This window comes from Corvus cornix, chromosome 28 (assembly GCF_000738735.6).
Source record: "Corvus cornix cornix isolate S_Up_H32 chromosome 28, ASM73873v5, whole genome shotgun sequence".
In the NCBI taxonomy this organism is placed as follows: Eukaryota; Metazoa; Chordata; class Aves; order Passeriformes; family Corvidae; genus Corvus; species Corvus cornix.
Genome location: NC_046356.1, coordinates 3,323,497 through 3,348,838, shown reverse-complemented (window position 1 = coordinate 3,348,838; position 25,342 = coordinate 3,323,497). Strand labels below are relative to the sequence as shown.

Below are 25,342 nucleotides of genomic sequence, written 5' to 3'. Positions count from 1 at the left end.
GGGTGCGGGGGGAATTAACAGCTGAACAAAACTAAATGTCCAGTGGCCTGAAAAGTTCCATTTCCTGCGCGCGGGGCCCCGCGGACGGCGCGGAGCGAGCGGCCAGGGCTGAGCACAATTACACACCCGGCTGGGCCGGCTCCTGCAAATCGATGGCCACAAAGGGCTGGGGGTCTGTCACCTGCCTCCCCTGGCACCCCCACCCGCCTGCCAGGGCCAGGCACGGCCCCGCATCCCGGTCCGCCGCGAGGGAGCGGCCCCGCATCCCGATCCGCCGGGAGGGAGCGGCGGTGCCGGCTGGGAGCCGCTGTTGTCTCCTCGCCTCCCCGCTCTCCTCTCCCGCGCTGTTTCCATAAATCATCCCCCGCTCTGGGATTCTCCAGGTGCTCCGCAGCTGGCAGCTTGTTACAGGAGCGTTCCCGCTTGTATCGCTTGTACCTATCAGGAGATAAGGATGGGAGGAGAGGCACGGCCGGGGCAGGCGGGGAGGGGGCGGCGGTGACAGCCGGAGCGGACACAGCGGCAGGAGGGACATCCTGCATCCCCCTGCGAGCTGGACCCGGGGCAGGAGCCCCCGCCGGAGCTGCTGCAGGGACGTGACGGAGCCCGGGAGGTGCCGGTGAGCCCGCGGTGAGCACAGAGGGCTGCGGGGTGTCGTGGTGGTCCCTGCGTGGGACGGGACAGGGGGACACGGGGGTGAAACCTCCCAGCCCTGCTGCAGCTGAGTCTGAGCTCGAAGGGGACCGGTGGCCACTGTGCCAGCCTCGGTGGCCACTGTGCCAATCTCAGCGGCCTCTTTGCCAGCTCCATCCGGGAGCCCGAGCCTTGCAGCACTCCACAACGCCACGAGGGACCCAGGGTGGCCAGGGGACAGGCTGGCCACTGGGAATTTGTTTCAATGGAGCAAACTGAAGCTGGATGCAGGGAAAAAGGGTCATTTTTAGCCCAGGATGCTCCCTGATCTGCCTGGAGCAGCCACGGGGAGGGCTCGGCCTCCTGGTGAACAGTTCCCTTGGCACATGGTGGGCATGGTTGCCCCACGCCACAGTAGCATCCCTGCTGGAACAGGCACCTTCGAGGCACAAACTGGAAAAATCCCTCTGGAAAGCCCGGCAGGGATGGGAGCTGTGTGGCTGAACGTTCCTGGAGCGAGGACCAGGGGAGGGAGGGAACTGGGGATCATCCTGAGCCTCCCCACGGTGCAAACCTGGACCACAACACCGGGACTGGGGGGGCTGCACACCCTGCGCTCTCCACAGCCGGAATCTCGCAGCAGGTGGGATATTCCACGGGCCAGCGGAGCACGGAGCACCCGCTGCCTCCAGGGGATTAAATGAAAAAAAAACCGATTAATGCCGAAATGCTGAAAGGGAGCGAGGAGCAGCGGGAGCGGAGATCTCGGAACGGTGAACTCCGGGATCCCCACCGGAGGATCAGGATCCCTGGGAGTCCTGGAGCAGGTGGGGAGCAGGCTGGCACCTCCCAGCCTGGCTCCATGGAATCAGCCCCAATTATCAGCTGGAACGACCCAGCTCTGCTCATATCCCGATATTGGTGGGATGGGGATCCCGCAGGCCAACAGGATCCAGCACACAAAGCATCCAGGCCCGGCCCAGCTCTCCATCACCACCACTCCCCACATCAAGCCTCGATGCCTCTGCACGAGCGACGGGCTCTAAATGATCCCATTCAGGCCCTAAAGCCCCACGACTCCATTAATTAATTACTAACGATGATCCGTCTCAGCCTCGTGCCTGCCCGTTCGCTATTTTTACCTATTTCCAACCCCCAGCGTTAAAAAAATCATGAGCCCGGTCTCAGAAAACCTCCTGAGCTGGTCTAAAAATTCCCTCTTTGGTCAATCCCTGCTGGGCTCTTTCACTGGTGGTTCCCAGTGCCGGCGGTGACGGCGGAGCTGGAGGTGGCACCCACGTCCCCGGCGGTGGGTGGCATCGCTCCCGCTCCTGGCACACATATGGCCCTTATTAAAAAGCAAAATTAGTCTCTCACCCTCTGGTGGCAAAACTTCAGAGCTCGGATCAGCTGTGGGAGCCTCTATTAATTACCAGCGGGTTGTTCCTATTGCTGCTAATTACGCTGGAATAGGCATAAAACGCAGGGAAGGAGCGTGGGCCGCTCTGAAAAAGTTTAGGATTTAAGGAAAAAAAGAGCAGAGGATGCTCGTGATGCCACCTCAGAGCAGCCTGTCCTGGCTTTGGTGGCCTGCCAGGATGTCACCTGTAGGGGTCTCGTTCCTGGGGAAACTGAGGCAGCAGCAGGTGAGGAGCCGGGGCTGCGGGAGTTGCCAGCCCGGAGCGCCCACCCGCCAGGCAGCCTCGCCTCCTATAATTAAGTACTATCAACAACCGCATATTAATTAATTTAATATCCATTATTATTAATTAACAGGGTAATTAAATCCTTCCCGTAATTAACACACCACCCAGCAGAGAGGTCTGGCTGCAGAGCCCTGGTGTACCGAGGGAAAGGGGCTGCACTGGGAGCGCGGATGGACTCCCTGGAGCCAGAGCCCTCCGGGGGGACAATCCCAGACCCTCCCCCCCTTCAGGGGGACACGGAGCCGCACAGAGAGGGAGAAGTGATTCCTCAAAGCAAGGGCCTCACACGACATTTATTTGTATTTTATTATAAAAAAATACAGAATCCAAATGGGGGGGGGGGGTGAGAGATCCGGTTACCATCAGCACGACGTCGAGGACGAAAGCGGAAATGTCGAAGGACGGAGCGAGGCGCGACGGGGACCAGCACGGGGCGGGGTGGGGACAGCACCGAGGGCAGGGGGGGCTGCTCTAGGGAACCCCCAGCCCTCCCCCACCGCCGGCCCCGCCGCCGCCTCCGTCCTTCCACTCTCCCACAGTCGCTGTACACAATATAGATATTTATATATATAATCTATATATATATAAAACACAGACCGAAGGCCAGGCGGGTGCTGCCGGCTCCGCGTCGGAGCCCGGTGGGTGCCCCCCGCGTCCCCCCCTCCCCCCATAAACACAATGCTTTTGTCACCTTCGGGAACCACGACCTGGTCTGGACACACGGGACAGGGACAGGGACGGCAGGGAATGCGATTTCTTTTTTTTTTTTTTTAATTACGGGGTTTTTTTTCTTTTTTTTGTCATTTTCCTTTTTTTTGTAATTTTTTTCCCCCTTTTTTTTTTTTTTTTGGATGGTCGAGATGAGCTTATTGCGAGATTCCAGCTTCCTAGTCTAAAAAATAAAAATAAAATAAAAATAAGATAAACCCTTCCATAAAATCCATTCTCAACAATACATAAAAAAAACCGCTCACAGTATAGCGCTGTATGTACAGGGATGGAGCCCCCCGGTCGGGGGAAGGACCAGGATCCACTTGGAATTAGGGGGCTCCAGCCGGGTCTGAGCCCATCTCCGGCATCCCCCAGGACCACCGAACCCCCTGGGAATAGGGAGGTTCTGCGGGATGGGCACAGGACCCCCCCAAGGTGGGACAGCCCCAGATTTAAGGCGAGGAGGGGTCAGACCCCGGGGCTGTGGGGTGACCCCTCCCTGGGGACCTGCCACCCCTGGGGTCAGGGCCAACCTCGGCGAGGGGGAATTGGGGGGGGAGGGGGGCTTCACTTATTAATGCAAAGGAAAAGGGAAAAATCCCCAAGCCCAGCCCTGGAATGTCGGGGGACAACGGGGTGACCATGAAGGAGCACCAGGATGGTCCCGCACGCGGCCGCCGGCCCCCCCATGGGGTGTCCTGTACCCCCAAGGCATCGGGGGGACACAGAGCAGGGCAGAGGAGGAAAATCCATGGCACACACTCCTCCTGCCCCGGCGCCGGCCAAACGCCCTCGGAGCGATGCCCACGGCTGGGCGAGCCCGGCCCGCCGGCTCCCAGCGCCCGGCGGTGCTCCCCGTGCCCGCCGGCCATTCCCGGCGTTCCCAGTGCCGGCCATTGGCAGTGCCAGCCTTTCCCGGTGCTCCCAGTGCCAATCTTCAGTGCCAGCTGTCCCCAGTGCTCTCCATGCCGCTGGTCACTCTCGGTGCTCCCGGCGCTGGCCATTCCTGCTGCTCTCCATGTCAGCCGTCCCTGGTGCTCTCTACTCCGGCCATTCCCAGCTCTCCATGCCGGCCATCCCAGTGCTCCCTGTCTCAGCTGACCATTCCCGCTGCTCTCCACACCGGCCATCCCGGTGTCCCCATGCCACCTGTCCCCAGTGCTCTCCTTGGCTGCATCCAGTTTCCTTTGCTGCTCACGGAGCCGCCCCGGTGTCCCATGGGGACAGCGGTGACATCCTTGGCACAAGTGGAGGGGACAGGGTGACCCTCTGGGCACTCAGAGGGGGCTGTGTCCATCCAGGCTCCCCGTGCCTGGGGCAGGGGTGGCCGGGAGTGGCGGGTCCGGCTCCGTGACGTCCTGCGGCGGGCTGGGAAGGAGTCGTGCCCATGGAGCCGGCGGCACCATCGCTGTGTCCGGTGGTCCCGGTGCTGCCACTGGCTCTGCCCGCAGTGGGGACAAAAGGGGCTCAGCGTGGGGGCTGAGCCCGGCCCGTGCGGGTCAGTCTGGCAGCGGGGGGACCCGACGGGAACAACCCAACAAATAAAAATAAAAATCTTTTTTCTTTTAAAAAAAAACCAAAACCAAAACCAAAACTCAAAGAAAAAACCCAAACGGACGAGGACTCTGTATTTGGTCTAGAAATGTAAAAAGCGACGCCCCGCCGGGACAGCCGGAGCTGCAGGGCAGGGATGGAAGTCGGGATCCATCCCCGGGGACAGCCCGGCACCGGCTCCCGCGGGACGGCCGTGCCACGGCGGGGACTTGAGGCGGCGGCAGGATCCTCGCCGGCAGCACCGACCCTCCTGGGCACCATCCAGGCGATTCGGGGCGGGCGGGATCCGTCCCCGGGCCGCTTCCGGCGCGTCGGTGTCGGTGCTACGAGACCAGGAGCGTCCAGACGACCGGAACCACCGCCAGCGCCGCCGGCGGCACCCTGAGGCTGCAGCAGGAGTTGTTGCTGGTGAAAATGGGCTCCGGGGATTCGTAGAGGGAATCGTCTGTGGAAAAGGAAGGAAGAGAGGGAGGGGTGAGCCGGGGGGATGGCAGCGATCCGGGCTGGATCCAGAGGCACGGTGATGCTCGGCACCCCGGGATTGGGATCTGGCAGCATTCCCGCGGCCATGAGCCGGGCACTGACCCCTCCCCAAATCCCAGCTTCCCCAAAAGTGCTGCTGCCACCGCCGGGACCTGACACGGGGACACCCAAGTGTGGCTCCGGCCACGGGGACGGGCGGCGTGGGAACGCCGAGGGTGCTCCGCAGGGTGGGCGAGGGCACAGAGAGCTCCCTTTTAACGGGATTAGGGAGCGTTGTACCCCGTCCCCGTGTGCCAGGGGCAGGTGGCACTGTCCCGGGGAACTAGCCGAGGATGGACCCGCTTGGGGCGGGGACACCCCTTGCCCACAGCCCAGGGGTCCCAGGAGCAGCCAGGAGCACACGGGGGGCACAGGGGACCCCATGTGAACACTCTGCAGGCTCAGCTCGCTCCAATTTGTCACTGGATTATGGATTTTTATGGACCTGGAGGCAGGAGAAGCAGAGCCTGGTCCTGCCTGGGGATGCTCCATCGCTCCACCCACCCCATCCCCCTGTCCCCCCCAATTCCGGAGGGTCCCCCATGCCGGGATGAGGCTTCCAGACTCATCCCAGGGCCAAACCCAGTCAAGGGCTGCCCCCTCAGGGACCTCCCACCATCCCCCAGGCCCAGCCCCTCTCCCCCTTCCCTTCCCCTCGGCAAAACAGAACAAAATCCCAATATTATTAAAATCCTAAAAAATAATATCGGGAGAGATTTCTTTCCCTCCCCTTGCCCTGAACGGAACATGATGAGTTTTTACAGATGGTTCCGTTATGCTGGGTTTTATTTTAAAGCCACCAAAGGAAGGGAGGCGAGAGCCATCGGTTACCCGGTGACATTCCGCTGTCCCCGGGGAGAGCCGCTGCCATTTGCTAATTACACGTTAACAGGAGAAGAAAATTATTAATTTGTTTTTTTTAAATGGCTGATTTATGCGAGTCGGAAAAGTAGCCACTGAGCAGGGATGATTATTGTTATTCTTCTTTTTTTTTTTCCCCCTCTCTCTGTCTGGACAGCGCTGAGGTGGCTCCAACAGGGCTGTGGGGCCCTGTCCCCATCCCTGTCACCATCAGGGGCCACCACTCACCCTCAACCCATGGGGAAGGACCTGGGGACCCCCCCAAGGGCCCCCCCAAACCTCTCACTTACTTGTTGGCCGAACATAAACCTTCAGCTTCAGGCAGGGCCTGTCCACCGTGTTCGGGGGGGACGCGGCTGCGGGAGGAAAAGGGGACAAAGGGGGTGGGTTGTGGGGACAGCGGCAAAACGAGGGTCAAGGCACTGAATAAAAATAATAAACATTGGGAGAAAGGGAGGAATCGCAGCAATTATCGAGGTGATAGTTCCTCTCAGGATGAGAAAATGGGATTTTTTTATATATATAAAGAGATTTAATTTTCTCTCTTTTTTTTTTTTCAATAAAGCAGAGGGGTTTTTTTACCCTTCCTTTTTCTTTTCCATTTTGGCTCTGCGCCCCATGGGGGGAAGGAGAAGGTGCTGAGGTGAGCAGGACCATGAGCATCTAACCTCCATCCCAGCTCCATCCCAGCTCCATCCCAGCCCCATCCCAGCTCCATCCCAGCTCCATCCTAACTCCATCCCAACTCCATCCCAACTCCATCCCAGCTCCATCCCAGCTCCATCCCAGACCCACCCCAGCTCCATCCCAGCTCCATCCCAACTCCATCCCAGCTCCATCCCAACTCCATCCTAACTCCAACCCCAGCTGCTCCAGGACTGCTGCCAACCCTCCATGGGGGTGTTTTCTTTACCCTCCCATTTTCTTTTCCTTTTTGGTGCCACACCCCGTGGAGGGGGAAGGAGAAAGCGCTGAACTGAGCAGCACCACAGGCATCCCGCAGCATCCCATCCCATCCCATCCCATCCCATCCCATCCCATCCCATCCCACAGCATCCCATCCCACAGCATCCCATCCCACCATCCCATCCCACAGCATCCCATCCCATCCATCCCATCCATCCATCCCATCCATCCCATCCCATCCCATCCCATCCCATCCATCCATCCCATCCATCCCATCCCATCCCATCCCATCCCATCCCATCCCATCCCATCCCATCCCATCCCACAGCATCCCATCCCACAGCATCCCATCCCATCCATCCCATCCCATCCATCCCATCCCATCCCATCCCATCCCATCCCATCCCATCCATCCATCCCATCCCATCCCATCCCATCCCATCCCATCCCATCCATCCCATCCATCCCATCCCATCCCATCCCATCCCATCCATCCCATCCCATCCCATCCATCCCATCCCATCCCATCCCATCCCATCCTGCTGCATCCCAGCTCCATCCCCAGGGCCAGCGCGTGCCCTTGACCCGCTCCAGAGGCACGAGCGTGTCCCGGTGCCGGCGGGTTAATGGATTCCAACCCGTGGGCTCGAGGAGGAGGTAATTTCTTTTCTTTCATGTCTGCTAAATACGGTTCCTCAAAGAGGCATAATTTCTAATGTTCCGCATGACGGGAATTCTAACCGGGTTAGCAATGATCAGCTTCCCATTTACTCCTGTGTAATCTCTCCCTAACGACATTAAAAAATAAAAAAAAAATAAAAGAAAAGAAAAAAAAATAAAATAAAATAAAAGCAGGGGGGGCAGAGTTGGTGGGGGGAAAGAGAGAGAGAGAGTTGTGGCCGCAGTTATTGCGCCGGTGACATTTTACGGGGGGGAAGAGAGAGGGGGGAAATGGTAATTTAATATAGATAAAAGGAACAAATTAAGTGGGCTGAAAACAGCTGCTTTAGGAAAAAGAGGAGGAATGATAAGGTGGAGGAGAGCGGCCGTGGCTCCGGCGAGGACGGCGGGGTTGGGGTCGCGCTGCCTCGTTTGGGTTTGGGTTTTATTCCAGCACCTGCTCCCAGCACCGCTGGATTATTTTTCCAGTGGGTTCCTCTTCCCCTCCTGCCCCTGCGGACGCTCTGGAGGTGGAAATTCCCTCCCAGGGGCCCTCGTCCTGCAGCCAGAGCTGGAGCTTCTTCCAGAGCAGGTGGGGCAGTTCAGGAGTCAGGTATGGGTGAGAAAGGGAGCACGGATTTGGGAGAGCAGAGGGATACATGGGAATGCATGGGAGAGAGCATGGGAATTACACGGGAGGGCATGGAATAAATGGGAGAGCACAAGTGTACACAGGAGAGCACAGGAATTACAAGAGAGCACAGAAATGCACAGAGAGCATGGGAATAGATGGGAGAGCATGGGAATTACATGGGAGAGCATGGAACATATGGGAGAGCACATGAATTTCGTGTGAGAGCATGGGAATACACAGGAGAGAATGGGAATACACATGAAAACACGGGAATTCATGTGAGAGCATGGGAATTGCATGTAAGAGCATGGAATACGTGGGAGAGCTCAGGAATTACACACGAGAGCACGGGAATTACATGGGAGAGCACAGGAATTACATGGGAGACCATGGGAATATTTGCGAGAGCACAAGAATACACAGGAGATGACTGCCTGGGGCCATTCCCAGTGCCATTCCCACTGGGATGAGACCAGTGCCCCTGGACAATCCTGGTCACTCTCATGCCCAGGGCTGTGACCCAGCCCCAGCGCAGGTTTCCATGGGATATTTACCCTGAGCCGGATGCGCTGCAGTTTTGGGGGGATTCTGCAGCATTTTGGAGCACCAACGCAAACCGAGCCAGCGGGACACCCCTGCGATACTCCCACCCCATCCCCACCCCAACTCACAGATGTAGTAGTACTCGTGGCCGGGTCGGAACTCGAAGCCCAGCGAGAAGGGGGTGAAGAGCTGGAACTTCTCGGAGAACTTGAGGGGCCCGTTGGGGGAGTCGGGGCGGTTGCACTCCCAGCGCTTGAAGCCGCGCTGCCGGTGGTCGCAGGACGCGTGGCCCTCGTAGTTGACCATGTAGAGGATGTACCTCTCCATCCGCTCCGGCAGCGGCTCCTCGTAGTGCGGGCAGTAGATGTCCAGGTAGTCGTTGATGCTCACCTCCACCGTGTAGTCCCCGCGGTGGAACCTGTGTGGAAGTGGGGTCACTGCGTCACAAACTCGTTCTCGCTCATTTGGAGACACCCCCCCCCCCCATCCCCGCCCCCGGCACGCTGGAATCACGGGATCGCGCCATGGTTTGGTTTGGAAGGGACCTTAAAGCTCATCCAGTCCTCAGGGGTGTTCTGTTCCTGTGCCCTGCTTGGTGTCCTGGGCTGGAACTCTGCCAAAGCTGCTCTTTTTGGGACTGAAAAGGCTCTTGTTTTGCAGGAATGAGCCAAGGAGAACCATTCCTGGGAGATCGAGTGGTGCCTCCAGCTGATCCTGGACTATTGGATCTGAGTGGGAGGAGCAGGTGACCACAGAATCGTGGAATCCCAGGACGGTTTGGGTGGGAAGGGACCTTAAAGCCCATCCAGTCCCAGCCTGCCATGGGCAGGGACACCTTCCACTGTCGAAGGGTGCTCCAAGTCCCGTCCAACCTGGCCTTGGGCACTTCCAGGGGTCCAGGGACAGCCAGGGCCTCTCCATGCCGTGATCCAAGGCCTGATCCCACCCCAACACCCCCATTAACCTCCGGATTAACCCAGATCCTCTTTGTTTCACGCCAACAGACCGGCACCACTTGGTAGGAAATCACACAAAAACGATTATTCCCGGCAGCGCTGGCATCGCCGCAGCCCAGTGCCACAATCCTGGTGTCATTGGCATTCTTGGCACCGATTATCCAAGAGATTAAGGGATTAGCAGCGCTGGAGAACTCTGTGGCACACGCCAGCAATCTCCCTCCAGCTCCTTGGGGCGGCCTCTGTGACCCCCTCCCCAAATTCCAGACCCCCGGCACTGTAGCTGGTGGAGCTCGAGGCCAAATTCACCGTTCCCCCCCGGCAGCTTGGCTCCCCCTCCTCGTCGAGTGAGGTTTTTTCCTAACCAATTGAAGGCTCCTCCCAGCAGGAAACCCCCCAAAACCTCGGCACCCCACAGCTCCAGGGCTTGGCCAGCGACTGGAGGGGTCAGCGCGGCCCTGATGGGTTGGGGACAGTGACCACAACCCCCTCAACCTCCCAAAGCAACAACTTGGGGCTCCCAAACACCTCCTGAGGCTGTGGCAGCTGCTGAGACGGCCTCAACTCATCCGGAGACACCCCAAAAGTGCATCGCCATCCCCAGGGTGGGACGGTGGCGGAGAGTGACCCCAAAAAGGGAAGGGGGGGAAGAAGGGAGGCGGTGTGGGGACGGGGGGGGTCCTGCAGCCCCCTTCCAGCTCATTACCTGCCTCATAAGCTCTCTGATCACACAGGGAACGCGCTAATTAAGGAGCAGGGTTTCTCCCTCTCCTTCCCTCTCCTTTCCCGAGCCAGTTGTGCCAACCCTGCCCCTGGCAAGGTAACATTGGAAAATGTAAAATTAATACAAAGGGCTGGAATTTACTGGGAAACAATTTTCAAACGCAGGGAGAACAATAAAAAATATTTAAAGGGAAAAAACCAACAAAAAATCCTTCTTCTCGCTGCCTTTTATTTTAAAAAATTATTTATTTTAATGATCGTTACTAAAGCCCAAGCAAAGGCGGGAGGGGCCCCCACGTATCAGGGGAATAATAATAATAATAATTATTATATTTTTGGGAAAAACTCACTTCGAGGGCCTTCGTCTGCCTGACAAATTGCTGAATTAAAGCTGATTAAAGCTAAATAATGGCCCAGACAGAGACGGGTGCGGGGGGGATGCGGGGAGGGGGTCACACTCCTTTGGGGGGATGTGGGGAGGGGGTGACACTCCTTCGGGTGTGGGGGGTCTGTGGGGACCCCCAGCACAGTGCACCCCACTCTGCATGGGGTCCTGGGCTCCCCCAGTGCACCCCAGTTTGATGCTGTGGGATGGCGATGATCCCAGCACCAGGGCCGGTGCCATGGGATTGGGATGATCCCATCACCCACGATAACACCATAGATGGGGATGATCCATCACCAGGGTTGGTGCCATGGGCCAGGGATGATGCCATGGGATGGGGATGATCCTGTCACCAGGGGCGACACCATGGGATGAGGACAATTCCATCACCAGGGATGATGCAGTGGGATGGGGATGACTCCATGGGATGGGAATGATGCCATGGGATGGGAATGATCCTGTCACCATGGCTGATATCACAGGATGGGGATGATGCCACAGGATGGGGATGATCTCATGGGATGATCCCATCACCAGGGACGACACCATGGGATGAGAACAATTCCATCACCAGGGATGATGTCACCGGATGAGGATGATCCCACCACCAGGGATGACACCATGGGATTTGGGGATGACACCATGAGACGATCTCATCCCCAGGGATGACGCCATGGGATGAGGACAATGCCACCACCAGGGATGATGCCACAGGATGGGGATGACACCATGGGATGGGGATGATCCCACCACCAGGGATGTACACCGGGACAACCCACGGCCTGGCAGCACACGCTCCATGGATATCCCGGCTCTGGATCTCCGTGCTCCCACCCTCCGGCACCGCGGGGCCCCAGCACAGGACATGTCACCCACCAATCCCGGCTCCATCAGGTTTGGGTTTAATCGACAGCTTTGCATCACCGTGACATCCCTGCCCCTTCCACGACAGGAGCACGAATCCACCGGAGGGAAATTGTCCGGAATTCAAATCTCGGAGCTGGTGAAGGCCCTTTGGCAGTACCCACCCCCTGTGTCCACGTGCCATGCCGGGCAGGGTGGCATCTCCATGCTGGAAGCACATTGGCTTCCCAAGTTTTTACCTCTTGGATATTCACCGTGGAGGGGAAAATCCCTTCCGAGAGGCACCTGCAGATGGAAACCCCTGGTCCCTGCAGGGCAGAGCCAACCAGGAGAGCAAATCCCACACCCAGACCTTAGTCCTGGTCCCCCAACCACAGCCAGTGCCTCAGTTTCCCCTCGGAGCAGCAGCAGCATCCTCCCAGAATTCCCAAATTCAGGCAGCGACCCAGAGCGGGAACAAAGCGGATTTGTCTCTCTACACCCTGCGAGACCAGCCAGTGTCCCAAGGGTTAAAGAATTCAGATTTTTCTTTCCTGAACAGCTTGAAAAGAGATATGATTGCGCCCGCTGGAATACGGGGTGGGGGGGGATATTATGGATGGAAAAGAGCTATTTAAGCTGAGGAACGGTGTTGGCACATAAACAAATGGGTATAAACCGGCCATGAATAAATTGAGGCTGGAAATTAGGAGGTTTGGAACCATTGGGGGCCAGTCAGGGCTCACGGGGCAGAGGGGCGAGGGGGGGAACTGGGGCAGGGGGGCCAGGTATAGGGTCCCCCCCGCTCCAAGGGCACCCGTCCTTGCGAGGCCAGGCGCTGAGAGACTTTAAAATCTCCCTTCCTCTTTCATCTCCCGAAATCTCCTTCATTCAAATAGTCACAGCGTGATCAGGAGTAATAAGCCTATTACAGAGCAAAATAAAACACAGCAGCTCCCCCCCCCCCCCGCCCGCCCCCCCAAACCAACCCCCCCCAGCCCTCCCACCCTCTCCGGGGCTATTAAACACAACCTGATGGAAATTCAGCTGCGGAGCAGCCAATGTCAACCCTCCCCAGCTCCCCCAGCCCTGCCAAGGTGTCCCCCACCTCAGGAAATGGGGACAAAGCGGCTCCCGGAGCCAGGGGGGTGGCAGGGAAGTGCCCCTGGGGCGCAGGCGCCCACCGGCCCCTTCCAGCAGCTCCTTTCTCCATTAATCCCGTTGCTCGGCTGGTTCCTGGCATGTCCGTGGCTGGGAATGGACTTCACGCCGGGAACGTTTAAGCCGGTTTTCCATCTGTTTCTACTTCTCCTTGGGCAGCCCGAGCCCAGCGTCATCCCGCGGGGTGACAACGGCAGCGCCGGGCAGGAGCCGGACGGGGCCATCGGGGAGAACTGGGGCCATGTACTGGTCCTGGTGTCCCAGAGGCCGATCCATATTCCCTGCTCAGGAGGCAAAAGCCACTTACGGAGCTGGGAGGGGATGGAGCCGGATGCACCTGGACACCTGTGTCCACTCAGTTTTGGTCCAGAGGGCTCCGCCACCCCACACACCCCATCGCACTGCCCCATCCCACCACCCCACCAGAGCCAAGGTGGATTTTAACCGTGTTTCCAAATCCTTTCCATGGCGGAGAGCAAGCGTCCCCCGCACCGGCACCTCCCAAACGCCCTCCGGGCTGTGCCGGAGGATCCCAGCATCCCACCACGGCCAAGCCCTGGCGCTGGCAGGGATGAGACGACATTCAGGGGATGCCCTGTCCCCATCCATCCCAACCCCCAGGATGGTGGCAGTGACGAGTCCTGGTCCCCGGCGGCTCCGGCGCTGTCCCCGGTGCCGCGGTGGGACAGAACGGGGACGGCGTCGCGGCTCACGGAGCGCCAGTAATGCGGTCCGGAGGGACCCCGCCGTACACACAGCACCTAAATTATTTAATTTCTCCAAACTGCTGCACCTTTATAAATCATTAAAAGCTCCTTTTGATCTGTGTTAATGAGGTTTCCTGAGCACGGGGCTGGGAAACGCTTCGGCGCCAGAAAGCGACGCCGCTGATTAAAAAAATAAAGAGGGGGCGAGCAGGAGTATGGGGGGCGGGACGGGCACGGGCAGGGGGTGGGGGGCACGGAGAGGTGGGCATGGGGTGGGGGGCACAGGGGCTCCCCAGGGCCCAGCCAGGCTGTGGAGAGGATTTAGGGATGCCCGTCATGTTTATCTTCTTTCCCTTCTCTTTCTCTTCCCCTCTCTTCCCTTTCTCTTTCAGTTTCCCTTTCCTTTCCAGTTTCCCTTCCCCTCTCCCTTTCCTTTCTCCTTTCCCGGAGCTTTCCAGCCAGGGAATCCTGGGAACACGCTGGTCCCAGCTACCACCACATCCCTGGGAAAAGCCAATGCCAACCGAACTATGGGCAGGGCTGGGGCTCTTCCTGGAGCTCTGGGAAACAATTTCCTCTTTGGGGAGCAGTGGGATGGGGTGAAACCCCCCAGGGCTGTCACTGGGAGCCGTGGCCAGTGGGAGTGCCCGGTTCCAGCAGTGCCACCATCGGTGACCCCGCTGGTGACACCGTGGGAGCGGTGGCAGCGCCGCGGCGCCGACCCTGACAGCTTTAATGCCGATATTTATCTCGGCTCCAAACCTCCGAGCCCGGCTCCATATTCAGGAGCTCAATCACCAGGATCGGGAATGACGGTGACGGCTCCCGCCCATGGCAGCTGGGGTTGGGCTTAAGGTCGGCTGGCAGCCCTGGAGCTGCTCCGGTCGGGGACAGGGGTGGGGACGGGGATGGGAATGGGGATGGACACAAGGACAGGGATAGGGATAGAGATGGAGACAGGGATAGGGGTGGGAGTGGGGATAGAGACAGGGATGGGGATGGGGATGGAAATGGGAATATGGATAGAGACAGGGATGGGGATGGGGATGGAGATGGAGACAGGGATGGGGATGGGAATGTGGATAGAGACAGGGATGGGGACAGGGATAGGGATGGAGATGGGGACAGGGATGGGGATGGGAATGTGGATAGAGACAGGGATGGGGACAGGGATGAGGATAAGAACAGGGATGGGGATGGGGATGGGAACAGGGAGAGGGATGAAGAGGAGAACCTCGATAGAGACAGGGATGGGGATGGGGTCTGGGGCAGGCATTGTGGGAAATGAATACAAATTCCATGCAGAACCAGGGGGCACTTCCCCAGCCTTGGCATCCCTGGAGCTGGTCAGGGACTGGCACTGGAACAGGGCAGCAGCACCCCCAGCCCGGCTCAGCCCGATGCTCCCGCAGCTCACACCTCCATTGACAGATATTTCCCTTTCCCTCCTTTTAAGGTAAATGACAGAAAATCCCAGGACAGCCATCAGCCTCCGAGGTAACCTCGTCCCGCCTCGGCCGCGTTCCCACAGGATTCAGCGGCTCCTGTTACCTGGGGCAACGGCGGGGAAATGACGGCTGGCATCTAAATTGCCATCATTATGCTCCGGAGCCAACACTCCCCATTTACACTTTATTGTCATCTTTTGCTTTAGGGAGATGCTGAGATATTACAGGATGGGGTGACAGAGCGGGATGAGATGGGATGCACAAGGAGAGAGGCGTGGAGATAAATGGGGACCCCCGGAGCTGTCATTTCAGCCTGTTTGCGGATCCAGAAGCGGAGCCGAGCCCGATCCCGCGGGCTGTGGGGAGGCTTTAGCGTGCAGAAGAAAATAAAATTTGTTTAAATGCAAGCGCCAGCCTGGAGGGGCCTGGGCACGTGGTACCCGGGAGAGGATTCCCACCAAAGCGGTGCCGAAAACGCTGCGGAAGCAGCTCAGCCTCCTCCGGCTGCGGGGATGCTCGTGGGATAACGGGAACTGATCCTCACTGAGAGCTGGCACTGGGCTGTGACGGGTACCACATGTGGGGCTGGTACCCCATTGCCCCCGTGGTACCCCTTTGTGGGGCTGGTACCCCAATATTGGATTGGCATCCCATTGTGGGGCTGGCACCCCATGACATCTGCACCCCACTGCCCCACTGGTACCCCGTTCCAGGGCAGGTACCCCATTATTAGGTTGGTATCCCATTGTGGCACTGGCAACCCATTATTGAGCTGCCACCCTATTGTGGAGATGGCACCCCATTACATCTCCTGCACCCCATTGCACCCCATTCCAGGGCTGGCACCCCATTGCGGGGCCACCCCAAGGATACTCCTGGGCACCCCAAAGCAAAACCTGCTCTTGGTTCTCCAAATTCCAAGTTCATTCTCCCTCCCCATCCCACTTTTTGCCAAATTGCACAAAGGAAATGCAAAGCCAAACTCGGGGTGCCACCCCCCACCATCCCCATCCCCACATGGGGACCGTGGTAAGACGGGGCCGGGGGAGCTGCTGGGGGCAGCGGGGGGAGGAACGGGGCCTTTCAAGTGTCTGCAGTGAAAAAAGAAAGAGAGAAAAAAGCAAAGAGTTCAAAAACTGAGCAGCTTTCCAAGGAAGAGTCGGGGCGGCTTCGCCCTCGGCCCCACTGCGCCGTGCACGGGATTGGGATTGGGAGATTCCTTCCCACACAACGCCTCCCTGAGTGGGACCCCGGAGTCGCGCTGGGGATAAACCCAAATCCGTGACCCCACGGATGCACCGGGTGCTGGGTGTTCCACATGACCCAGCACGGCACGGACACGCTGGACAGATGGATCCTGCCATGATGCCAGCATGGATCAGACAGGCTTTTCCCTCAGACTCATGACATCACCCTCTTGTCCAGAAAAAACATAGGTGTCAGTTGGAAATCGTGGGTTTGGCACACACAAATATTCCATTTTCCACATGCCACAGCCTATCCAGAGGGATGAACCCACTCCCCAGGCAGGCGGGGCCTCTTTTCGGGGAGCTCTACCCTCGCCCCGCAACCAAAGCTCCCTGGAACCGCTCCAGCTGCTGCAATTCCCACCACTCACCCCTCATTAGCATGGATGCTCGTTAGCCCAGCGCTGAGACTAATCAATACTGCCATTAACCGACTCCCCGGAATTAATGCGCTTGAACCTGGCAGGCCGCAGGATATTGGTCATTTTTCCACTTAACCTGGCAGGAGGAGTTTTTCCCTTTGCTGGTGGCAGTGGGTCATGGAAGGAAGCTGGGAAAGTTCATCCCAACAGCTCCTGGTTCACCAACAGCTTTGGGTTCACCACCAGCTTTGGGTTCACCACCAGCTTTGGATTCACCACCAGCTTTTTGGTCATCCCAAGGTTGCCGGATGCTCCCAAACCTCATGGAGCACCATCAGCACAGGGAAAAGGGCAAACCCCTGTCTCAATCCATGGAGTTGGGGACCTTGGAGAGGGATCTGGGGTCTCCATCCCAGCATGAACGTGACCCTCTGGTGCCACCCCATTCCTGCAGCTGCTCCATCCCTTCTGCCCCAGGTTCCCAGCCCCGGAGCCCCAGGCAGGCACAGCTGAGCTGCTCTCCCGGGCACCCCAGAGCCACCCTCCCCTGCTGCCCCCGCCGCCTCGCAGCGCCTCTGGCTAAACAGAGATCAGAAATGTTAGATCTTTCTTAACATCTCCTGCCAGCACTGTCAGTGGCCCTCTCCAGAGTACCAGGGCCCTCTGTTATGTAAACACAGCACATTCTCTGTCAAAGATTAAAAAAAAAAAAGCCTCATTTGCACATAAAAGCAGCCTCTGCACTAGTTACGGGCACTGTGGCATGTAAGGAAGACTGTAGGTTAAATTCAATAATAAACTGGGGCGGCGCAGAGGTCCCGCTCCAGCTCCTTCTCCCGCAGCCCAGCCCCGGCTGCTCCGGCCGGACCTGCGGCCACCGAGCGGTGCCGGCCATGAGCCCCCAGGATGGGGACTGAGGTGGCACTGTGATCCCCGGTCTGGGCTGTGGGTGAATGACCCCCGGGCCCCTCACTGCACTGTGCCTGGTTGCCCTGAAGCCCCACCCTGGTGCCCCTCGGGGCCCCCTTGGTCACCCTAAGGTTGCCAGATGCTCCCAAACCTTAGGGAGCACCATCAGCACAGGGGAAGGACAGACAGCCCTGTCCCAAGCCATGGGGTTGGGGACGCTGGAGAGGCCTCTGGGGTCTCCATCCCAGCATGGGGATGCCCACACTGTGACCCTCTGGTGCCAGCCCATCCTGCTCGTGGCACCACCACCAGACCCCGCCATCCTCGTCTCCTCCCCTTGGCACCGCATCCAGAGCAGGGCCTGCTGCCCCACATCCCTCCCCACAAGCTTTTGGGAGCTGGCATCGCCCTCACGCCCCAGCATGGCTCTGGCATTGCCACGGAGCAGCTCCCGGCTACCGAGGCACCGGGAGCCCCTTGGATCAACAATGTGACACCGTGGATGTGACATCCCTCACTGCCAGCCCTCGGTGACGTGATGCCCGCTGCGGTGGGATGGCACTGGTGGGGGTCTCCGGCCGCAGCTGGCCCTCCCAGGGAGCGCCAGCGGCCGGCCGGCTCTGGGGATGGCGGCAGCCAGCCGGGCCCGCGGCCGGATCCACGCAAATCGAATCAGAGCAGAAACTCAACTGTCGGAGAGACGAGGGCTGGGAAGTGTCACGGTAATTGTGTTAGTGCCGGCAGCGCCGCGGCTGCGCCGGGAGCCAGGGGGGCACGGCAGGGTGGGCACGGTGTGATGGGCACGGCAGGGTGGGCATGGCAGGATGGACACAGCAGGACGGTGCAGAGCAGTGGGCACACAAGGGTAGCCAAAACAGGATGGCTGTGATGGGATGGGCCTGGCAATGCCAGCACAGGGGCTCGCTGGACCAAAATCCCCCAGGCCCAGCACGGTGAGGGTCCAGGAGGGAGCAGGGCAAGGGCCCGTGGAGGGCACACGGAGCCCGGTGAGGAACAGGCAGAGCCAGGTGGCAGGAGGGGTCACAGTGGCGGCTGACAGAGAAGGTGACAGGGGCACCGGGCTCTGGAGGGAGGCGATTCATTCCCCAATCACTCTGTGTCACCATCCAGCACACGTGTCCCCACGGACACCAGGCTGGCACTCGTGTCCCCACACACGCCCAGCCCTGTGCACAATATCCCCGCTCACGTCCCCGCCGCTGTCGGGCGCCGCACGTCTCTCGCAGCCGGACGCCGGGCACGTGCCAGCCGCGCACGGGACCACGCGTGCTCATCCGTGCTCCGGCGGCTCACGCTGAGCTCCCTAATTACCGCGTCTGGCCAGGCGGGCGGGCGCTGATAACGGGCACGGGACGGAGCCGCTGGGGGTTATCAGCCAGTGACAGCCAGGCCCCCCACTGCCCGCGCCGGCTCCGCGCCGCAGCCCGCTGGGACAGCGGATCGAGGCGCCCTTTGGGGGTCTCCAGCGGGGGATGGGGTAAACAGCCCCCCAGGGGTGACCTCGTTAGCACGGCCGAGCCCCAACATCGTTGTGGTTGGGCCTGGCACGCTGCGGGCAGAGCCTCAGGATGTGGGGTCACCAGTGGCACAGTGCCAGTGCCAGCCTCTTGTCCCATCTGCCGTCACCTCCTTGCTGTCCTGGGGGTGAGGGACAGCCCTTTCTGGGGCGCCCACGCTGCCAGGGCCACTGTCACCAGGCTGGAGGGAGATTTTGGGTGTCCCTGGTGCTGTGAGGGGACAGGCAGCAGCAGGAAAGGGCACTGAGGAGATCAGCGTCACCCTCCGGTCTCTGAGCCAAACCAGCCGCTCTCCTGGTGCTCCCCAGAACTGTTCCATTGGTCTCATCCCAGAGCCACAAGCGGGACATGGCACGGTCCTGCTGTGACACCAGCGCGGCATCCGCTGCCTCCGTGCCTCAGCCTCCCTGTCCCAGGGCTGGACCTTCCTGCACAGCACGGGTCCGGCAGCAGGAGTGACTAACAAGGAGCACATTCCCCATCCCAGCTGGCTAAAGACACACAAATTGACATGGATAAACACAGACTGGTGCATTACTTCACTCGTTGGCCTCTCTATTTTCGGCTGGCAGCTGAATTCCAGGCAGTGGCGGGATGGGGGACAGCAGGGCAGGGGTTGGCAGGAGCATCGGTGACTCTTTAACCTTGGAACACTTGGACTGGCAGGGAATAGGGGGTGAGCGGCAGCGGGAATTTGATCGGCGGGAGCCGGGCGCGGCCGCCACTGCCCAGCGGGACGTCACGGCGGGGCCAGGCGGGCACAGGGACACGGCTCAGAAGGACGAACACAGCGGGCACAGCGCGGCACGGGGCAGGCATCTGCCTGTCACCCCGCAGCCCCCTGCTCTGGTCAGTGCCACCCTGGCGTTCCCGGGGGACACCGGGCGGACTCCAGACCCGTGGTGACCCCCAGCCAAAGGACGTCGCTGTCCCCCCATCCTGGCAGTCCCGGGCTGCGGAGCTGCGGAGCCGTAATTTATCACGCCTGCCCCTGACAGCTCCCTTTGACGGGGTCTCCGGGGGGGCCGAGCGATGCCTTTTGTCTGCCCAACAATTAATTATTTCCTGGCTAATGATGAACTCCGACTTGCCAAGCAGGGAGTGGCTGCGTGTGGGAAGGAGCCGGCCCTCCCTCACCCCGCTGTGTCCCCTCCTCACCACCGCCCCCACGGCAGGGTGGGACGTTGGGGTACCCAGGGATAAGAATCTGTGGGACTCCCTCATCCCACCATCCTTCTCACGGGCACACTGCCCCCCAAAAAGGGTGCCCCAAAAGCAGAAGAAGGGTGCTGGGCTGGCAGGATGGGTCCCGCTCTGGCAGTGCCGGCAGGTGGGTGCCACGTTGTGCTGTGGCAGCAGGTGCTGGCAGCGCTCTAAGTGCCAGTGGCGGCAGCCCCGGAGCGCTCCAGGAGTGGATAACCGGCTGATGGGGCTGAGTTAATGGAGAAAATCCATTTAGGATCACTCGATACTCTCCCATGGGCTTTCATTACACCTCGGGGCTCCGCGGGGCACCGGGCCCTGAGCTGGCCTCTGCCAGCCCAGATCCCATCGCTGCCGGCTGGATGTCTCAGCAGAGGTGCTGGCGGGATGTGGGGAGGGATGAGGGGAAGAGTAGTGGGGAGGGATGTGCATGGGGAGGGATGAGGGAAGGGATGTAGGAAAGGATGCGGGAAGGGATGGAAGAAGGGATGTGCATGGGGACGCACGGGCATGGGGATGCAGGAAGGGATGCAGGAAGGGATGAGGGAAGGGATGGAGGAAGGGATGGGCACGGGGAGTGATGCAGGAAAGGATGCAGGAAGGGACACAGGGAGGGATGTGCACAAAGCCTGCAGCCCTGAGCTTGTAGCTGCAGGTGACAAGAGCAACGCCAGCAATCCCTGCGAGGGACAGCGACAAACTGGGGCACAGTGGGGCCCTGCCCTGGAGCAGCTCCCAAGGAGCCCTCCCTGGCTCGGTGCCACAGGCAAGCACAGGGACCCCCGGGGCTGCAGGCGCTCGGGCCGGGCCCCCCACGGCAGGAAAGGCGACAGAGCCATGAAAAGAAGTAAAATAATTATCGGGCGCTGGCGGCTCGGGCTCCTGCCCGGCGCGTTCTGTTTAAGGCTAGTTAATAGCCAGTGTTCTCTGGTTAGGCCTGAATGACATTTCCAGAGTTATAATAACTGAGCTATTACTCGCCGTATTGATGCATTCCCCCCGCCGGCAGCGGCTCATCCCGCGCCGTGCCGCCCGGCCGCCAAAAGCTCCTTTAGTCAATAGCACTTCTATTTTTCATTACTCCCTGGAAATGTGGCTCTTGGAAGCTCATCCGTCATTCAATTACGCCCTGGTTCAGTCCTATCATACACGTGTCATAAAGTTCCTCAGATCTGAACTGCTGTTAATTTTCTGCGCCATCCCAAGGGGATGCCCGGGACGTGCCTGGAAAGCAACCAGGCAGCCGAGGGCATGCCGGGTACGGGCGCTCCCGGGAGCGGGGGCTGCGGCAGTGCCGGGGTGCCCGGGCATGGGGAGGTCCAGCACCGGAGGGGTCACCCCGGAGCTCGGACACTGTCCCTTCCCCACGGCAGTGGCAGCGGGCCCCGGCGTCGCACGACCTTGGCAGCGCTGGGAATTTATTCCTCGGGCTGGTTTATTCTTTTATCAGGTGTTGGTTTAACAGGGCGAGCTCCCCCCCTTCCCCTTTAATCCTATCGGCATCTGTGTTCGGCACGTCCGTACCCAGAATAATCACCTGCCTGGCAGATTTGTCACTTCACCAGATGTAATCGGGGAACTTTTCCTTTTTTTTTTTTTTTTCCTTTTTGAAACTCTCCTTATTTTCTGTTTCTTAGAAGCTGCAGCTCGCGGGCACAGGCGGCTGCTGCAGGCGGTACCTGCTCCAGGTCACCCTCCCCGAACCCAAGGGTTTGCTCTGCTCAGCTCCGCTCTGCAGCTGGGTTTTGGCTGGGGGAAGGATGGGAGGATGACAGGGCAGTGGCACAGAGGGTGGATGTCATACGCTGTGCCATGGTGGCTGCTCCTGCCATCCTCTGCTGCCAGGAGTGCACCTGGACGGGCACAAACCCTGAGCCAGGGAGGGAAAATGGGCACAGGATGAGGCTGGGGGATGCTGGGGATGGGCGATGCCAGAGATGGGCAATGCCAGAAGATGCCAGGTTAGGAGGATGCCAGGTCAGAGAGATCCAGAGGTTGCTCACAACATGTCCCTGCACAGATGCCAAGGACCTGCAGGTCCTTCACAGCCTTAAAATCTCAAGGCTGAGAGGTGACGTTGGTCCTGCTGCCCTCCACACCCCTCCAGGCACCATTCCTGCTTCCCCACCATGCAGTGCCTGTGGCTCTCTCCCAGCTGGGGCTGCCCTGGCAATCCCTGCCCGTGCTCTCCTGTCCTGGGTGTCCTGTCCAGTCCTCTCAGCAGTGCCTGGGTGGTCTCAGCCACTCCACTTGGCCTCCCAGCAGGACAACGACCTGGTCACTGCCGTGCTCCTCCGCGCTCCATCCCACGGGGCCTCCCACACGCTGCTTTCCCTAAGCCAGGACGGACACACGCCCGGGTGCGACGGACACTCGCCCTGTGTTTGTGAACACCCTGTCACTTGTCAGCCCCTGGGACAGCCACGCTCCTGCCCGGCCCTTTCCTGCTCCTTGGACGGCTCCGAAGGGATTGATAAACAAACATTCCCATCAGGAGGATGCTGCAGCAGAGCCAGGAACAGCCCAGCCACGAGGCTGCCACGAGGCTCTCACAGCCCCAGGACCACCACCAGACTCTGGGTCATGCTGGAACACCCCCTAGCCCAGCTCTGATCTGGCAAACTGAGGCAGGGAAGGGCCTGGGGGATGTGCAGGGTGGGACGTGTGAGCTGGGCAGCGCCCGAGCATCCTGTGCCTGCGGGCACCCTCTGCCAGCCTGGCATTTCCCCGCTCCCCTCGAAGCCCAGGCCCCCGCTTCGCTCTGGGCACGGCTAATGACCGGCCTAATTGATCTCTGACGAGCCACCAGAGATCGATGCTGGATCCCGCTCCAGGCTCTGCGAAAAGCCATTTCTCCTGCCCGGCCGGGCAGCACCGCCCCTCGCCCGCAGGGAAGCGCCCATCGATCGGGGCAAGGATCGATGGGGTGCAGAAGGGGATGGAAGGGAGGGCGGCCACCCCCGCCGAGGGGACTGCGGGGAGCATCCCCCGGTAGCCCTTTGCTCCAGCCCCGGGGCCCCGCAGGCTCCAGGAGCTCCCCCTGAACCCAGCGGGTCCGGGCGGGGCCCCGGGGAAGCTCCTTGTCCCCACCCCAGGTGACAGCCAGCAGCGAGGGGGGCTCCTGCCCGGCACCTCTGCCACAGGGCCAGGCTGGAGGGTCCCGGGAAGGGAGGGGACACACAGGCACAGAGCGCTGCGGTCCCGGGGAGGTCACAGGGCCAGCAGATCCATGCTGATTTCCTCGCCTGACTCTTCCCCCCTTATTCCTTCCCCTTGTGTCCCACTGGCCAAATTTGACCTAATTTGGCGCGACCGGCCGGGGTCTTCAGTTCTCAGTGCCCCCCTCCTCCCCTCTCCTTTCACTGGGGTTTAAGCCTTTTCACTTCGTCCATTCACTCCAAGACTAATCAGATTAAAGCCTTGCCCAGGGTGCTGCCTCCCCTCGAACAGATTCACCCCCTGACCCCCCTCCCCTTGCTTCATCCCCTTTTTTCCCCCCTCCCGTCAGGTTTTGGCAGCCAACTCCAAGGTCCGGGCATGGCCATGCCAGGGGTCAGTGGTGGCACCAGCTGCCCCTGTGTCCCCACGGAAGGGCATAGAGCAGGGGGTTCTGGAGGTAGACGGTGGGGAACATGCTTCTGGAATGATGGGGATGAAGGGAATGGCAGGACAGGGATGAAGGCAGCAGCAGCCACAGGTCTCCCTGCCAAAGCCATCCAACTCTTTGAAAAATCCCTCCTCCTCCTCATCCCGGCTTCACACCCCAGGTCGAGCTAAAGGAGCATTTAACTTAGGAGAAATTTAGGAAAAAAGGGTATTTTTTTTTACTTTTTCCTCTCTTTTCACCCACAGCCATGAGTGGGTGAGGGATGAAGCCAGGACCGTGGTGCCCACCCTGGAGCCCCCCAGATGCACACAAGACCCGGACCCAACACCCAGACACTGGGGTCACCCACCAGCCCCCACACCCCGGGACCCTCCACTCTGTGGCAGCTTTGGAAAAGGAACAATTCCCCGCTAGAAACTTCCTGGCCTTGTCCCACGTGCTCCAACCCCAAAAATCACCCAGTGCCCCCACCTAAACCTCAAACACCGATTTCCATTCCCCTTGGCCCAGCCCTGCACACAAACGCATTCGCCACGGCCCCCTCCCCGGCAGGGATTGTATGCAAAGGCGGAGAGGGGGAATGAATAATTCATCCCCGCTGTCTTTCAGAATTACACTGTGGAAAAATAAATCTGAGACTACCATATTTAAAAAAAAAAAAAAAATTAAATAAATAAAATAAAGGAGAAAGGAGCCGGGGGCGCGGGGAGGCAGCGCTCGGTTCGCAGCCCCCGCAGCCGGAGCGGGATGCGGGGATGAAAAGCGCCGGCGCGTCGTGGCTCCTCTTCCATTGAGCGACTCCACATTCAGGTCCGTGCGGAAACCACCGGAATCCCTTCCTGTGCTTTGTTCTGCGGCCTTTTCAGCGGGGGCTTACGGGGCTGGGCAGGGGGTGGCGGGGAGGGCGGGGGGGGACAGGGCTTGGGGGGGGCCCTTTGAAGAAACCCACTCATGCGTTCGGCTGGTTGAGTTCAAGGGATGGCGGGCGGGGGGTGGCGGGGGGGCTGTGATGGGTGAGGGAGGGCTCTGCTGGGTGAGAGGGGGCTGCCCTGGCCGTGGGGCTGCACTGGGGTGAGCAGGGGTGGTGCTGGGGTGAGTGGGGGGCTGCACTGAGTGACTGGGGGGGCTGCACTGGGGTGAGCAGGGGGCTGCCCTGGTCAGGGGTCCAGCGTGCCCCTGCCCTGGCTCAGCCAGAACAGCCTCAATGCTACCCTGCCAGCGCCTCTGCAACCCCAGCAGGAAGCAGGGATGCTCTGCCTCATCCCACAGGGGTCCCAGCTGGCTTTTGGGCAACGCCCTGACCCCTCTTGGTGACCAGAACACCCCGAACAGGACCAGCCGTGCCCGCATCCCCCCTCGCAGCTGGCAGGGGCCACGTGCTGCCGCGCAAACGGGGAGGGGAGGAAGCGGGAGGCACTTTAATTTGGCTATTTAAAAATAAAGAAATAACGCAGGCTTTGAAAGCCCGGAGGGGTCCCAGCGGAGGGACCTCATCCCCCCTTCAAAGGCCGCCTCTGCTTTCT

The 25,342-nt window shown here is 59.9% G+C and overlaps 1 protein-coding gene across 1 annotated transcript in view; it reads right to left on the bottom strand.

Annotated features, from left to right (window-relative positions):
- Window positions 1-2,613: 2,613 nt before the first annotated feature.
- The window catches only part of EFNA2 (ephrin A2), a 40,699-nt gene continuing 17,970 nt past the window's right edge, over window positions 2,614-25,342 (bottom strand). Inside the window, exons 2-4 of the mRNA XM_039566305.1 lie at window positions 8,859-9,148; window positions 6,278-6,343; window positions 2,614-5,049 (exon numbers count right to left, since the gene is read on the bottom strand). Of these exons, the coding sequence (XP_039422239.1) occupies window positions 4,928-5,049; window positions 6,278-6,343; window positions 8,859-9,148 (478 nt within the window). The 3' untranslated portion in view covers window positions 2,614-4,927. The remainder of the gene's footprint in view (window positions 5,050-6,277; window positions 6,344-8,858; window positions 9,149-25,342) is intronic.